This window comes from Chenopodium quinoa, unplaced genomic scaffold (genome assembly GCF_001683475.1).
Source record: "Chenopodium quinoa cultivar QQ74 unplaced genomic scaffold, ASM168347v1, whole genome shotgun sequence".
Taxonomy (NCBI): domain Eukaryota; kingdom Viridiplantae; phylum Streptophyta; class Magnoliopsida; order Caryophyllales; family Amaranthaceae; genus Chenopodium; species Chenopodium quinoa.
Window position 1 is genome coordinate 4852864 of NW_018745003.1, and position 15089 is coordinate 4867952.

The 15089-nt window shown below is 32.5% G+C and overlaps 1 protein-coding gene and 1 long non-coding RNA gene across 5 annotated transcripts; one reads left to right on the forward strand and one right to left on the reverse strand.

The window, feature by feature from the left end:
• Positions 1 to 94: 94 nt before the first annotated feature.
• LOC110708048 (psbP domain-containing protein 5, chloroplastic-like) lies at positions 95 to 5996 on the reverse strand. Of its 4 annotated transcripts, none has more exons than XM_021886144.1 (9): positions 5623 to 5996; positions 5352 to 5518; positions 3456 to 3523; positions 3278 to 3376; positions 2242 to 2316; positions 2078 to 2137; positions 1304 to 1986; positions 749 to 798; positions 95 to 607 (listed from the first exon to the last, which is right to left on the reverse strand). In XM_021886144.1, the coding sequence occupies exons 1-7, from the start codon at positions 5700 to 5702 to the stop codon at positions 1909 to 1911; spliced, it is 627 nt and encodes a 208-aa protein (XP_021741836.1). In that variant the 5' UTR covers positions 5703 to 5996; the 3' UTR covers positions 95 to 607; positions 749 to 798; positions 1304 to 1908. The 4 variants fall into 4 exon arrangements, with proteins under 4 accessions (XP_021741836.1, XP_021741837.1, XP_021741839.1 ...); XM_021886145.1 differs by having other exon boundaries at positions 2257 to 2316; positions 5623 to 5995; XM_021886147.1 differs by lacking the exon at positions 5623 to 5996 and adding an exon at positions 3700 to 3749 and having other exon boundaries at positions 2257 to 2316; positions 4957 to 5470.
• Positions 5997 to 7792: 1796 nt separating this feature from the next.
• On the forward strand, positions 7793 to 9207 carry LOC110707657. Its single transcript, XR_002508578.1, has 3 exons — positions 7793 to 8037; positions 8126 to 8664; positions 8836 to 9207. It is a non-coding gene; the product is annotated as an uncharacterized LOC110707657 (long non-coding RNA).
• The last annotated feature ends 5882 nt before the right edge of the window (positions 9208 to 15089 follow it).

Consider the following 15089-nt stretch of genomic DNA (forward strand, 5'->3'; position numbering starts at 1 on the left):
ATCTGAAAATTGACATGAAAAATACTACTAGTTGGTAAAATTAACTAATCGTACTAGATAAGAGCAAATGCATTGATCAGTTGACACACTATAGTAAGCCAATACTACCAAGACCAACTCATAGAATAAGTGTTGGTCGTGCTCATTGACTACGGAGAGAGTTGAGTTGAGATCTAAACCCGAACTCAGCTTTGAAGTATTATTCATACATTATGCCTCAAGACAATCAACCTGAAATCTAAAGTCTTTCTGTCGAGTAGGAACCTTGCTCTGAAATGCTATGAATAAAATGTACAAGTGCTTATTTGAAAATTCTTTCAATATAACAACAAAATCAGTTATCTCCAAGCTACATATAGCAACATATAAGCCCTACATTGTAATATTTCAGCTCTCTCTCAGAGAAGAGCCATGCAGACTCACTGGCTGCTGTGCATGAAAAAACATTTACATTGCTCTGAGAAGGGGACAAGAACAAGTGAACAACCGATGGTTGATGGAAAAAAGATCACCAAAACCTCCACGGATCCTTGTATGGAGGGCCATAATTTTCGGTTGGGGGGAGAAGCCGAAAGGAGCTGGCCGTTCTCTTCAAGATAGGTCCCATCTGCACCAAATAGAAAACAGCAGTCAAAAGATCAGATATAACCACAAGAACCACATGCCAATCTTTGGATGACTAACAATGCCTCCTCAATATCTAAGTGAGGAGGGTCAAATGCTGCAATGCCAAGATAAGAGAGCTTACAGTTTCCCACTGCTTGCTCAAAGTTGAAGCGTTCAGAGTGTATAAAAAACCTGCAAATATTGCACGAGTTAAATGAGTCTTTGGAAAAAAATGTTAGTGTATCAAAGACACACTTTTTAATATGTTAGTGTATCAAAGACACTTTTTAGATTAAAGCTTAATAGTCAAACATACTATTTTATACCTAGTATGCCAGAACTTAAATATTCATTTTTTTAAAGGTAAGACATCAGGAAACTTTCCTCACAAGAGGAAATCCTAATGCAACCAGAACTTAAATTAAGTAATGGGGATAGAATAGAAGAAAAAAAAAATCTTCAATAAAAAGTCTCTTAGTAAAATCATGTCATAATGTCATATCCTCTCTTTCTCAATACTTTTTCTTCGCTTTGCAGAAATAAAGCTTCAATTTTTATTTTTTTAAAATCTAGTTTTCTACTTTGTAATTATCCAAAGAGGGGAAAGCCTCTTGGAGACAGCAACCCTTGCAGAGACCTTGTGTTCAATATCTTAAGGTGTGTCATATAGATAAAAGAATATGTGTTATGGACTCACAGACGGGTCGACGGTTTCAGGTGCATACTCGGCGTCCAAGACAACAAACCATGGGGCAGCAACAAGACATGAGGCAACAACAACAGCAACAGCACACTGATCAGCAAGAAGACGCAGGCAACAGCAAATACTCAGGCAGCAGGGACACAAGGCAGTAAACAACAAACATGCAAGAAGGGGAGACTACTTTTGGGAAGAAACTATTTTTGAGCAAGGCAACAAAGTAAAGCAGATGTTTCACCGTTGAGGAAATAGGACTTTAGACTCTTGTTTCCTTACTTTTGTATTATCTATTTTTAGCATTTGAGGAAATCAAATTTGTAATATAATGAAAGGCTTGTGCCCTGTAGGATTCATTCAGAAATTGGAGTGTAAACACATTGGAGAGTTGTAGCCTCAAGCTACTTGTGAGATTGATAGCCTCAAGCTATTATTTTAATTATAATCCTATCATTCTCAGTTATAATTCTAGTTTGTATTAATTACAAATTAGTCAATCTGAATTCTTCGAGCTTGAACTATTAGTATTGTGTTGATTGAGAACCCACTATCGTGACGTTTCGGAAGGACTGGTTGGTAAGATTCCGGCCAACCATGGCTGGTCTCTACCAATATGCCAGAAACATACCATCATGCTCAGCTGTAGGAGCAACATATTGTCTATAATTGTTTGACTCCTGTGCCTACAGATAAAGGAAGTTGGATTAAATTTGCAAAACAGATGTAAAAGATCCCCAGGAAATCCAATTTGATTAAAAAAAAAAAAAAACATACAGATTTGGTTGGTGATTTGCGGACCAAGTATTCATAAAACAAGTATCTTTCGCCATCAACCTGAGAAGAAAAGGTACAACATAAACATCACTTCGGAATGAAAATGCGATTTTTATTTAAGTAATCGCTATAGATGTTAATTGTCAACTAAAACACCAAACAACCAAAATTCTGAGTACTTCATTTGATTGTGCATCAAGTATGGAGCTCTCAGCCAATTTTTGAGTTGATGTAACTCGCTGCAGAAAACCAATACCATATTAATTAAACCTGAAACGAATTTGAAATTAATGACGGATGCATCATTTCAACAACTGAGTCATATTTCAAGCAGCAAACTGACCTTCAATATATGGAATTTGAGAAGTACTATGGTGTATGCTTTTTAAATCAAACTTATTTTCATTACATACTCCATACTTCCATAACTCAGCAAGTTTAGAGCTGGGACTATGTGAAGGCAATTTAAATGGATTTGCAGTACATAGAAAAATGATTGTTATTAAGATGCTTGTGATTCCCTCAAATGAAAAGCTTCTCCATATTTCAGCATGCAGTGTATCTCTTTAATCTACTTAATTGATATTTGCTTACAAGCAATATTTGAATTCTTATTAATACCAATTATAACAGTGATCATGGCTTTGACATACAGGTGGTAGACTTGGTACTGACAATCATGATGAATGCATTAGCTACAGATCAATCTTCGAATCATAACAAGATTGCCACAATAATAAGTGCGGAGTTTTATAAACTCCAAACGAAGACTAGGAGTTCCCAAAACCTACATTATGTTTGGATAGCGAGAAATGGAGGAAAAGGAAGAGAAAAGGAGGGATGCATCATCCTTTGTTTGGATATCTAATGCAAGGAAGGAAGGGGAGGGAATTTCCATTTTCCTTCCCCTTTTAATATATCAAAGCCCTCCATTGTTGGAGAGATTTGGAAGGAAAATCGAAGTTCACCTTTTCTCTCCCCTCCCCTCCCCTCCCTTTTCCTTCCCTCTTTTTCCTTCTCCTTCCTTTTCCTTCACTATTGTTATCCAAACATAGTGTTAGTATGTAGTATAATTCCTCAAGAACAATCTATGACTTTAGGGATGGCATTTATGGCAACAAAGCAAAAATGTAAGACAACGCTGAACCAATCAATTTTCATTCTGTCAGGTGAAAAACAGCAGAGAAAATGACAAATTACCAAAGCAGATTTGTCAGACAATACTGAATCGGCAACGTCTTTCGGATTCCATGTACTCTTATCCTTGGATTTCAAGAACTCTGGATTGGAGGGGCCTATCTGAATCAATATACCAAGTCAGCTAATGTAACAAGATATCCCCAAAACAATTTAGCAGATACGTGTTTATGGTAATCACCGTAACAGATATGATGACATTGTCGATAAAGTCAACACGCTCGGACACTATACGCAGCCGCGCATTAGCTGCATCAATTCACATCAATGTCTGATCAGCTCAACTAAGATGAGGTACTATGGTTGATAAAATAGAAATTCATGACTACATGTCTACATTAATCATATTCAGGAATGAGTAAATGAACCAATCTTGCGCGCGTGCGTGGGGGGGGGGGGGGGGAACAAGGCGAAGTTTAACTTGCGGGCCAGAGGAGCAGCTGATGAATATCTTTCTGGCTTTCTGGATTCCACCCTTAAAATAGATGAAAAGAGTCAGGTCCCTACATTTGGGACAAAAAGAAGTGATTCGCAATAGAAGTAGTGCGTTAAATTTTTGAAAGCAAACTACAAGAATGAAATGTCATAGGAAGCATAAGATACAACTTCTCACTTTCAAATACGCAAACATATAAATTGATATATAAAAAAATCAGGAAAAGCTACTTTCTATTGCTGTACTCTTTTCAATACTAAGAGAACAGTTTTTTAGTAAAACATGTTGCTAAATCTGTTGGCATTTAGACTTAATTTACATAACTTCATGCTTGCAGCTTGAGAGGGGGAGCGGGGGATGCTTCAGAAAAATCAAAGTGAATGGTGGTTACAGTTATTTTAGCGCCACACAAAAATAAGCAAGAACAATAGCAGTTCCCTTCTAGAAGTAGAAGATAACAACATATGGTAAGCTGTCAATACCATCAATGTAAGACTTAAAGTGACTTGTTTGGGAGTGATACTAATTCAAGATAGGAGACATAAGGAGGATTAACTGATAAACAGCAGACCGAAAAAAAATAAGGGTGGAAGTAATTGAAAGAGGATGACAACCACCCAAATTATAAGGGACACATCTAACAAATAACCCATAAAGCTGAAGAAAACTCCAAACTGACTTAAAACTAGGTTGCCAACAACTATAATTGAATTCAAGATTGTGAAGCAAGTGCAAGAACTTTAGAAAAATAATTTCCATGAATAACAAGAAAGTAAGAGAAAGCTCATCGAGGAACTAAAAGTTGGTTTTTTCACTCTTGCCGTCCCAATATTATATGGTTCATTAAGATGTTCAACCACTAATTTCTCAAACATTATAAAGTGATTTACAATTTTACTAGATTTATCTCAGTAAGTACATTCATAGGTTTTTTTTTAACGGTTTAGTCATAGGTAGTAATCAACAACTTTTCGGTTTGAGTGAGTATACTTGACTATTATGAAGCTATGAACTGTAATACTCTGATCACTAATTGCAATCAAAGGGCCATGATATAATTAAACACTTACATGAGTGGATCAAGATTAAACGAAAACACAAGGATTAACTTCATAATAGTCCACACTCCACAGTCCCACGTATAACAAATTCTTCTCCCCCAATCCCAAGGAGCATCGCACTAAAGTTCAAGTTACACAATTGTAATCATAGGTTTAACAGTAGTATTAGAAAATAGAAAATATAACATTTAAAGGCAAGCTTTCTGGAGGGAAGTTTCATTGGATATGAGTAAGAATAGGCATTTAAATCATCAACAAATTCAAGCATTTTCATTTCCTCTACAGCATCAATTCCTGCAGCATTAGCTACTTAATTAGCGATATAATTCCAAACTCAATGACTATTTTTATTAATAAAAAAATTGGTTTTGATACATGTATCGCCACTCCATTACGGGGAAATTACAACAAAATCACACGTCCATTGGTGTTATTTTTGTCTTAATTTTCTACTCCATAGTAGTTAAATATTAGGATTCTACATATCATTTTCCAAAAAAATACTACAATATAAATAAACCCACATCAATAATAAGCAAAAATAGCATAAAAACACAAATTTAGAGTAAAATGAGCTCACCGTTAGTAGGGAAAATCAAGGCCATAGAAGAAGATAAGCCAAAGAGCAACAAATCCCTCTTGCAAAACACAAGTACTGAAGTGGGTATTGATGAATCGCAAGAACAAGAAATAATTTTACCTTTTGATTTGCATTTTTTCAGGAAAACAGAGGAATTTATCTGATTTCTGAACCCCAAATAACAATATTAATTACATAAAAAATAATATCCAAAATGGAATTAAAACAAAGTATTATTGCTAAAAGATAAAGAGAGAGAAAAAAGGAGTACCTGAAGAGTAAAAGATGAGAGGGTAATTGAGAGGGAGAATTAAAGATTGTTGGAGTGTAAGAATGAAAGACATACGCCATTGTTGAAGCTTCTTTCTCTCTCCTCTCCCGCGCTAAGGGAGGATAAACCGATAGAGTTTATTAATGGAATCAAATTATCTTTTTAAGAGTACTATTTTGTTTTCATTTTTTTTTTTTTTTTTTGACTTGTTTACCCTTTCGATAGAATGCTCTATGCACTGGTGCTAATGCACGAGATAATTATTCAAGCAAAACGATAATTTTCTTTAACGATGGATCAACTGATCGAGTAGATTTAAGTATTTAAGGCTCGAAGCGAGTTTAAAGGAGTAAATATATCATATACTTAGTACAATTTTTACTGAGTAGATCGGAATCTTTAAGGTTTGTCACAAATTTGATTATGAGGTTCTTTATATATTTATTTATCTATTGAATAATTATGAGGTTCTTTTTAATCTTGAATGAAAATATGGTTTTACAAAAATACTATTAACACTATGAATTTTTTGTATTAATTGATAAATTAAGTATATTATTTGTTCTTAATTCTAATTCAATATCTTTGAACCTTAGATACTTGATAATGTGCTCCTAATTTTTTAATCTTATAACCATTTTGATAAGGATGCACATCTTTGTGTTCAACACCAAAGTATGACAGAGAATTTAATTTGGTCTCCAGTTGTGCGTGGCTGCGGTTGATTATTGCTCGGATACGGGTTACAAAATCAGCACAAGAATTTTCATTTTCACAAAAGTATGAAGCGGCAACGGATCCATTCAAAAAGTTGTATGAGACAACGAATCGAGAATGCGCCGAATTGTTATATTTATGTATTTGGATTTTTAGCCCTTCCCCGATCAATTCTTGTTTAATTTTGTTAGATCTGTTTTCATTATTGTTATTGTCAATTGTAGATGTCGTATGACTTTTATTAATGATATATAATGTCCTCTAGGAATTCTTTCCAAAAAAAAAAAAAAAAAAAAAAAAAAAAAAAAAAAAAAACAAGTTGTATATTGTACTTTCGTATATTTTAAGAATGATTAATTTAGGGTTTTCTTAAGGAAATTTTGGGAAAAAGACCCTATTAATTAACTTATTTTTCAAAAAAGTAAACCAGGTTTCTGAAAAACTTTAACTACCACCTTCAAATTAAAAGAGTAGTTAAATTTTCCGTCTTATGGGCACTTGAGAATGAAGCTATCACAAATAAACTAGTTGTTTTCATTCTACGTTATACTATGGAAAATGAAGGCCTTTAATATTTCATTAATAACATATATATATATATATATATATATATATATATATATATATATATATATATATATATATATATATATATATATAGAGATTGGATCATGTGAAAACAAACCTAAAGCTGAAAACTGAAAACAGATGATCTAGACCATTGAATTTTCATCTGACGGATTAGATTACATTCGCGTTATTTGTAATCTTGACCGTCCATTCTCTCTGCTCTATTTTTATCTTTCTTCAATCTCACGATATCACTGGTTCTCTATCCTTCTCCCAAAAAATCATCAAATTTCAGAGGAATTTGCTTCAATCTTCATCAATAATTTGCTTCAATCTTCATCAATTTCGTCTTTAGCTTCAAAATTAAACCTGAAAAGTGAGTTTTGCGTTTCAACAATCAATTATGTGAGTTAATCATTTTCGTCGCTGAATATTCATCCCATTGAAGCGAGTTTTGAGCTTTCTCGATCCTCCATTGAAGCGAGTTTGAGCTTTCTTCTCCATTGAAGCGGCTTCTCAGGTAGTATTTCTTAAATTATCGACTATCAATTTCACAATCTAGGGTTTATTTCTAGTTAATTGCTCGAATGTTTTTGTTATGAAATATAAATTGTTGTTTGGATTCGAAATTTGTTGAATAGCATGCGAATTTTGTCGATTCAAGCATTTAATTGTTTTTAGATTTTATGTGTCATGTATTGTGAGTTTGTGACCCTTGAATTTATGTAAAATTGGGGGATTAGAGCAATCTTGAGCTCTTCATTGTGCCTTTTGCTTGGTCGGTTTGTTGTCAAGGATTCATGGGGGAATTCGAGTAGTTTAGCATCTGTTTCTTGTGATTGTACTGCCTTGCATTTTGATGCAGAGTAAAAATGAGAAATAGGGTTACATTTTTGGGAACTAGCAAGCTGAACTTGGTGAAATTGTATAATTTCTTGGATTATATTTTCTTTATGTTTAGTACTTTTAAGGCTTTATAAAGAGGCTTCCATTGCAAATATTAAACAGATTTCTACATGTGAAGGAGACAGAAAATTGAAGTATGGCGATCATCATGGTTTTCTCGTAATTACACTTATTGACACGCCAAGAGCTTATGCTGATCTCAAATCTGAGGAACTTGGTCAGGTGAGTAGACAACTACTAGTTTATTTTAAGTTTATATTGACTAAACCTGTGGTAATGAGGACGAAATGATTTGTCTCTCTGAGCTCAGGGTGAAGCTATAGCTCAAAACATAAGGTCTATGTTTGGACTGAGAGTTCCTGTCATCTCAATAGTCACCGGTGAAGGTGGTTTTGGGGGAGCTCTGGCCATCTGTTGCTGCAATAAATTGTTTATGCTTGAGAATCCTGCTTTCTATGTTGCTAGGTTTTCTTCGCATCTATTGTCTATTTTTGGTTTCTTATTATTATTCAAATTCCTTCATCATTTTCCAATACATGCTTACCTTATTATTTCCCTTTTGACATTCCTGAAGCATCTATTGTATATGAATTTTTCTCTTGCTAGATAGTTAATAAGCTTTCATGGGATACAGCCTTATTAATTTCAGAAGAATCTATCTTTTTCATGAAAAGGCTGCTGAAAACATGAGGATAACAGCCCAAGAACACCTTCGGCTAAAAATTGATGATGTTATCATTCCTGCAAGCTTTTCTAAATTCTCAAATTTCTGCCTGAAATCAACATGATTTGTTTGGACACTTGGAATGCGTTCATTTGGACTGCATGCTTATTCCACATAATTGGCAGGTGTGATACTTTTGTGTTCTTTGTGTGATATTCTTTCTGATTATTTGTCTCGAACACTCTTCTTTTTTCTTTTTGCTGTTATTCTGAAATGTTGATTTGAAGCAAATTTCTTGTAGAGACATACTTCGTATACCTTAAAAATATTTGGGTCTAAATTATGTGATTTTGCAGATTGGTGAGTGTGTTGCTAACTGGTGGAGGCCCAATTTTGAAACAGTGATGTATCCCTACTGCCCTCCTCACATCACAATGAGTTAATAGCTATGGAGTATATTGTTTTTGTGTGCCGGAAGCCTATTAGCTTAATTGGTCGAGCATTGTGCACTTGCATTGCACATGATGTGGGTTCGAATCCTACATAGGCTTACATGTAGTGATCTTTTTAAAATGTAGTAAAAATGAATATAATTAGCTTATTTTTATTTATAACGACTTTTATAATTACCTGAAGTTTATATATAGTTACCTTATTTTCGTATATAATGACCTTTTTGTAAATGTCATATAGTTACCTTATTTTTATATATAATGACCTCTGTGGAAGTGTCATCAAAATTGATATATATATATATATATATATATATTGACCTATGTGCAAGTGTTATCAAAATAGATATAGTTACCTTATTTCTATATATAGTGACCTTCGTTATTTTTATATATAGTGGCCTCTGTATAAATGTGGTCAAATAGATATAGTTACCTTATTTTTATATATAGTGACCTTCATTATTTTTATTTTTATATATAGTGGCCTTTGTATAAATGTGGTCAAAATTGATATAGTTACCTTATTTTTGTATATAGTGACCTTTATGTAAATGTGGTCAAAATTGATATAATTATCCTATTTTTGTATACAGTGACCTCTAAGGAAATATTTTAAAAATTGATATAGTTACCTTATTTCTATATATAGTGACCTCGATGTAAATGTCATCAATTTTTAATATAACTCGATATAATTACCTTATTTTTGTATATAGTGACCTTTGGGTTGTTTCACACCATCAGATTATCTAGTGAACATTCAATGGCTAAGATTGCTTGTTTTTAGTTTTCACCATAAGCACTGTTTTTAGCGGAACCTCCCCGTATATATATATATATATATATAAGACTTTAAATATTCCGGTAAAAGTATAATCTACTGAAATTTAAGGTATAATATCTGAATTGTTATTGGATTCAAAAAGACAAATCATTTCAAAAACAATGATAATTAAGCATTATTGCATTATTTTGAAATAATTGTTAGAAAATTTAAAGTTCATTTAGAAAAAAAATCTTATGTAAATCTAGAATATATAGTCTAGAAAACTCTAGCGAGATAATACCTAGAAAGTAAAATATTAGTTCTAGAATAATATAGATTTAAATGATATCAAGTTATTGTATGGTATAATGTAGAGTAATCTGGATTAAGCTCTATATATGTAGCTCTTATAAATATGTGGTAAAATCCTGATTTGTAGCAAGAGTTCCTCAGGTTATGTGTAATCATCTATCCAATGTTTAAGGAATAAATCTTAATATTTAGTAAAGTCAGATCCATCAAACTTTGCATGCGATCCCAAAATTTTTATCAATAATTTTAGAAAAATACAAAAGCCCATAATAATCAATTATATATAAACAAACAAAATTTTTATACAAAGGTTGCTTATTTTTCCTTTAATTCATATTTATTATTAGTTAGTAAATTAAGGGTTTTACACGTAATAATCCCATAAAAATTAAAAAGTAAATGTATCACAATACCCCTAAAATAATGAAAGAAATGTCATTTAAACCCCTTGATAAACAAGATATGCTTATATTATCTTGTAGATGATCTTATATTTCCTCAATATTTGCTACGGTATGTTACTATATTATTGAATTGTTTTAAAGGTGTAGATTGTCCTTGCATTATGCTAAATTTCATTCTAATTACTAAAATATAAATTGATAGAAAAATTAATTATAGAAATAAAATTAAACTCTACATAAGCCTAAAATCGGACGACTGAGATTGAATGATACAATAGATCCACAGGTCAAAGTTGAAAGACAATACTTTATCCACACCCACACGCTCACTTTGGAAGTATCTGGGCTGGGTATGCAAGAACGCTGCTGGGGTCAGGCATGAATGCGTTTGTGTCTGCCGCCTGGACCGTGGAATGGCCAACCGTCCAGGTGTCTAAAAAAGGTGAAACCAAGTCGTATCAGATGACTGAGAAAAGAGTCTGTCGGAGCCTGCGCTGGTGTCTGTCTGGACCGCGGTATGGCTAACCGACGTGGTCCAAAAGTCAAACGACCAAAAAAAGCCCCCGATCGTGGCGTGAGAGTCTCAATGTCAACTAAACAGGAAAAAACAAAAAAAATCAATTTTTTTTGATGAAATTGTTTTTTAAATCACTATTTCTATTGAAATAAACAAAATTAACACTACTACAATAAGCCTAATACAACGGAAGCTGCTTCTTATAGTACTCATAATATATCCTGATTGTGTTATAGCATTGTACTTGTTTCCTGTTAAGAATTGTTGTGGGGTTTAGTTGATTGGTGATATTTTAGATAATTTTTCATGTATATAATAGGTGCTCTACAATTTTGAGTACTACAATATTTATTAATTGATTTATTTTTATTAGTTTGGGCCTCAAAATTATTGAAAACTATTAAGAAATTACTTAACTCTGGTTTGCGGCTATTGAACTCAAACTTCTTGACCTATACTCACATGTGCCCTCACTAAAGGATGGAGATTCTTTAAAGTGGGGATGTTGCTCTTTTAGAAACTCTAGAGTACCCTGATTCATTCATTTTATCCTACAAAGTCTATGTTGTATTCTATTATTATATATTAGAATGAGTAGCTCAATCTCATTTATAATTTGTTGTTTTAAGCTCTTTTGATACCTTTTGAGGCATGATATATATGCTTAGTCATTATCAAAGCCCTGAATTTCCAATGATGTCTCTGTAAGTCCTCTTGAAACTTTAAAAGGGTATAAACTTTTAGTCTTTAACCAAATAAAAAACTGAGCTGGTTTATTTTGTGCTATTTATTTTATTTTATTTTTCTTATAATCTACAAGGACCTCCCCTCTTAGTTGACACTGGACATGAATTTCTTAAGGATTTGACTTAGCAATGTATGGTTTAGTGGATTTTAGTTCTTTCTTTTATTATTAAAGTAATCATTCTTTCTTGTGTTAATTTGGTATGCTTGACACTACACTTGCTAAAATTAAAGAAATACTTAAATATTTATTATCTAAAGAACTTCAATTCCCATTGTCCAATGGTTAGAAATAGCCATATCGAAAAACAATAGTGCGGCAATTTCACACGAGAATAAAAAACTTACTTTTTTAATCTAAAATGTCATTAACGTCTCTCTTTTACAATTTACTACTCTATATTTGTTATTTTTTTAAGAGACATTTTAAAATGACATCAATATGCGTTATAAAAATAACAAAATGACAATCGCTTAAAAATACTTATCCGAAACATGTGTTACTGTTTGAAATCTACAGTGTGATTCCGAAAATATCCCTCTGTTATTTTTTTCCTCTACCTTTCCTGAATTTCCTCACAGCCATTCATCTCTTTGACTTCATTTTCCATTTCCAAATTCCCACTTTACTTGTCTCTCTCCTCTATTTCATTCCATGATTTCACCTTCTTCTTAATCTCCCCTCAAATTCTTTACCAAACCTAATTCATTCAAACTAATTTCCTTTTCCAGCTATTTGTTTTCTCCCCCTAATGTTGGAAAAACTAATTCATCAAAATGGCAGTCTGCAAAACGAGCCGTAAATAAATCTCCCGTAGTTGGCTCTAAGTACTTAATTATCGATGGAGATTCAGATCATATCCAACATATATCGCTAGTCTTCTTTGAGGGCCCATTTTAGTGCGTCGTGGTGGAGCAATTGGAACATATACTGCACATCCAAATATTCTCAAATGGGAAACATTTGGTTCCTGACCAAAAACCAATTGTGATGGGGAGAACTTATGATGACTTGTCGACCTGATGCGAATTAGTGCTGTTGCATGTAATATAGCATGCCCCCAAGCAGAAATTGGGAGCTTATATTTCAGAAGTAATGGTCTAGCAATTAATTGTAAACGTTTAATTAACGATTCCGCAAGACCATTTTATGTGTGAACATGTGCTACAAGATGTTCAACACTAATCCCAATTGACATGCAACATTCATTAAAGGCCTGAGATGTGAATTCACCAGCGTTATCAAGACGAATAGTCTTAATAGGAAAGTCTGGAAAATGTGCTCGTAATCTGATCAACTGAGCAAGTAGTCTCGCAAACGCCAGGTTGCGAGTTGATAACAATGATACGTGTGACCATCTAGTTGATGCATATATTAAAACCATGAAATATCTAATTGGTCCACATGGGGGATGAAATGGTTCACATGGGGGATGAATTGGTCCACATATATCCCCTTGTATACGTTCTAGAAAAGTAATTCATTCGAAATTTATTTTAGCTGGTGATGGCCGGAGTATTAACTTGCCTATTGAGCAAGCAGCACATGAAAAATTATTATGAAGAATCCGCTGGCTCTTCAATGAGTGTCCACATGAATTTTCGATTATTTTTCGCATCATTATTGAACCGGGATGGCCTAAGCGGTCATGCCAAACTTGGAAGTCATCAATAAACTTCTGGTTTACTATAGCATGTGATTCAATTGTATTGATTTTTGTATTGCAAACCAGTGGAGAATGTAGGTAATTTCTCCATTATAAGTTTATTGCCTTGAGTTATACTCGTGATTTGAAGGAATTCATTATTTCCTTCATTAATTGTCTCAATATGTTATTCATTTTGTCGAATATCTTTAAAACTTAGTAACTTTCTTTGAGACTTAGGGGAGTATAATGCATCAGTAATTTCCAATTTTGTTCCCCTTGGCAATAAAACAATTTCTCTTCCGGAGCCTTCTATAATCTCTGTACTGCCTGATATAGTAAAAAATTAGTATAGATATAAAGGGGAGTTTTTTCTCGAGTTTGTAGAGAGCCACGTAGGATTAAATTTTCTTAACGCGCCTTGTAGGATTAGAAATGTTAGTTAAAACCAATTAAATAAGAGATTTGTAAATTCTTTTTAAATTAAATAATTCAAATGCCACATAAGCAAGTTTAGCGAATGAGATTTTAAAGTTTAAATTAATTAAATATAAATTATTATCTTTTGAGATTGAGAATTTTATCTAAATATATACAAAGAGAAGGAAATTCACAATTTATCTTAAAATAAAAATATTAATATATATTCTACGTACCACGACTAAAATTTGTTTTAAAAAATAAAAATAAACCGTGCATCGCACATGCTTCATCTAGTCAATAAATATTTAGAACGTATGGATATAATTTCTCAAGATAGTATTGTTAAATTGTCACCTTCAATAATCAACTTATCATGTTACAACTTTAGCTTTTTGGATATTCATTATTATAAGAATGGGGTATTCAATATATTCAGTCTAATTTCATCCAAAATCTATAATCTTTATCCCTACATAAAATTTCAATTCTCATTTGTCTATTTTGTATTCTATCCAACAAAACTACACAATACTTTTTTTTTATATAAAAAAATTTATGTTTAATCAACCAAATTGTATTATCTTTTACTCCGTATTAAACAAGCAAATGTGGGTTTAGTATTAAAGGGACAACGACTCAATGTCATTCTCATTTGCTAATCATTACTCTTTTCCTCTCTATTATTTTGTCCCATTGTCAATAATTGAGTTAAAATTTAAACCATAAACACTTATTAATCTATAAGAAATTATATAGTTACGTGAAATCCTATTAGATTAATTTCATTGTATATTTTATTAATATCAAATAAAGATGTATACTTGCATGTTTTAAGATACATTGTAAAAAGTCAAAATGAAAAAAAAAATAAAAAAATAAAAAAAGGGATAATAAGACATTAATATATTTTTCTCATAAAAATAATATAATAATAAGATAATAATAATATAGAATAATAGATGTAGTATATGATAGTGGAATAGTGGGGTACGGTGTGACATTAAGGACATGTTTGGCTTGGTGTCCACTAAAAGGCAATTGGGTAGACGAAAGACGATAGTCCCACACTTTTTGGTGGAGACTTTACAAACAATCCAAACAACTTTTGTCAGCCTTTTTTTTGACAGTTGAAAATTCCCGCGAGAATTCGTTACCCTTTTACAACAGATAGCTTTGTAAGAGTGACGTGAACACCACCCTAACAATTTTAAATACGTACTTCGTATTTCTTCTCTAATTTATTATCGTTATAAATTAAGATTAACTATCGTTCCTAGAACTATATGAAGTATTATATAATTTGTCCCTTTATTCTACATTCATTACGTCTTTAAGAAATGAAT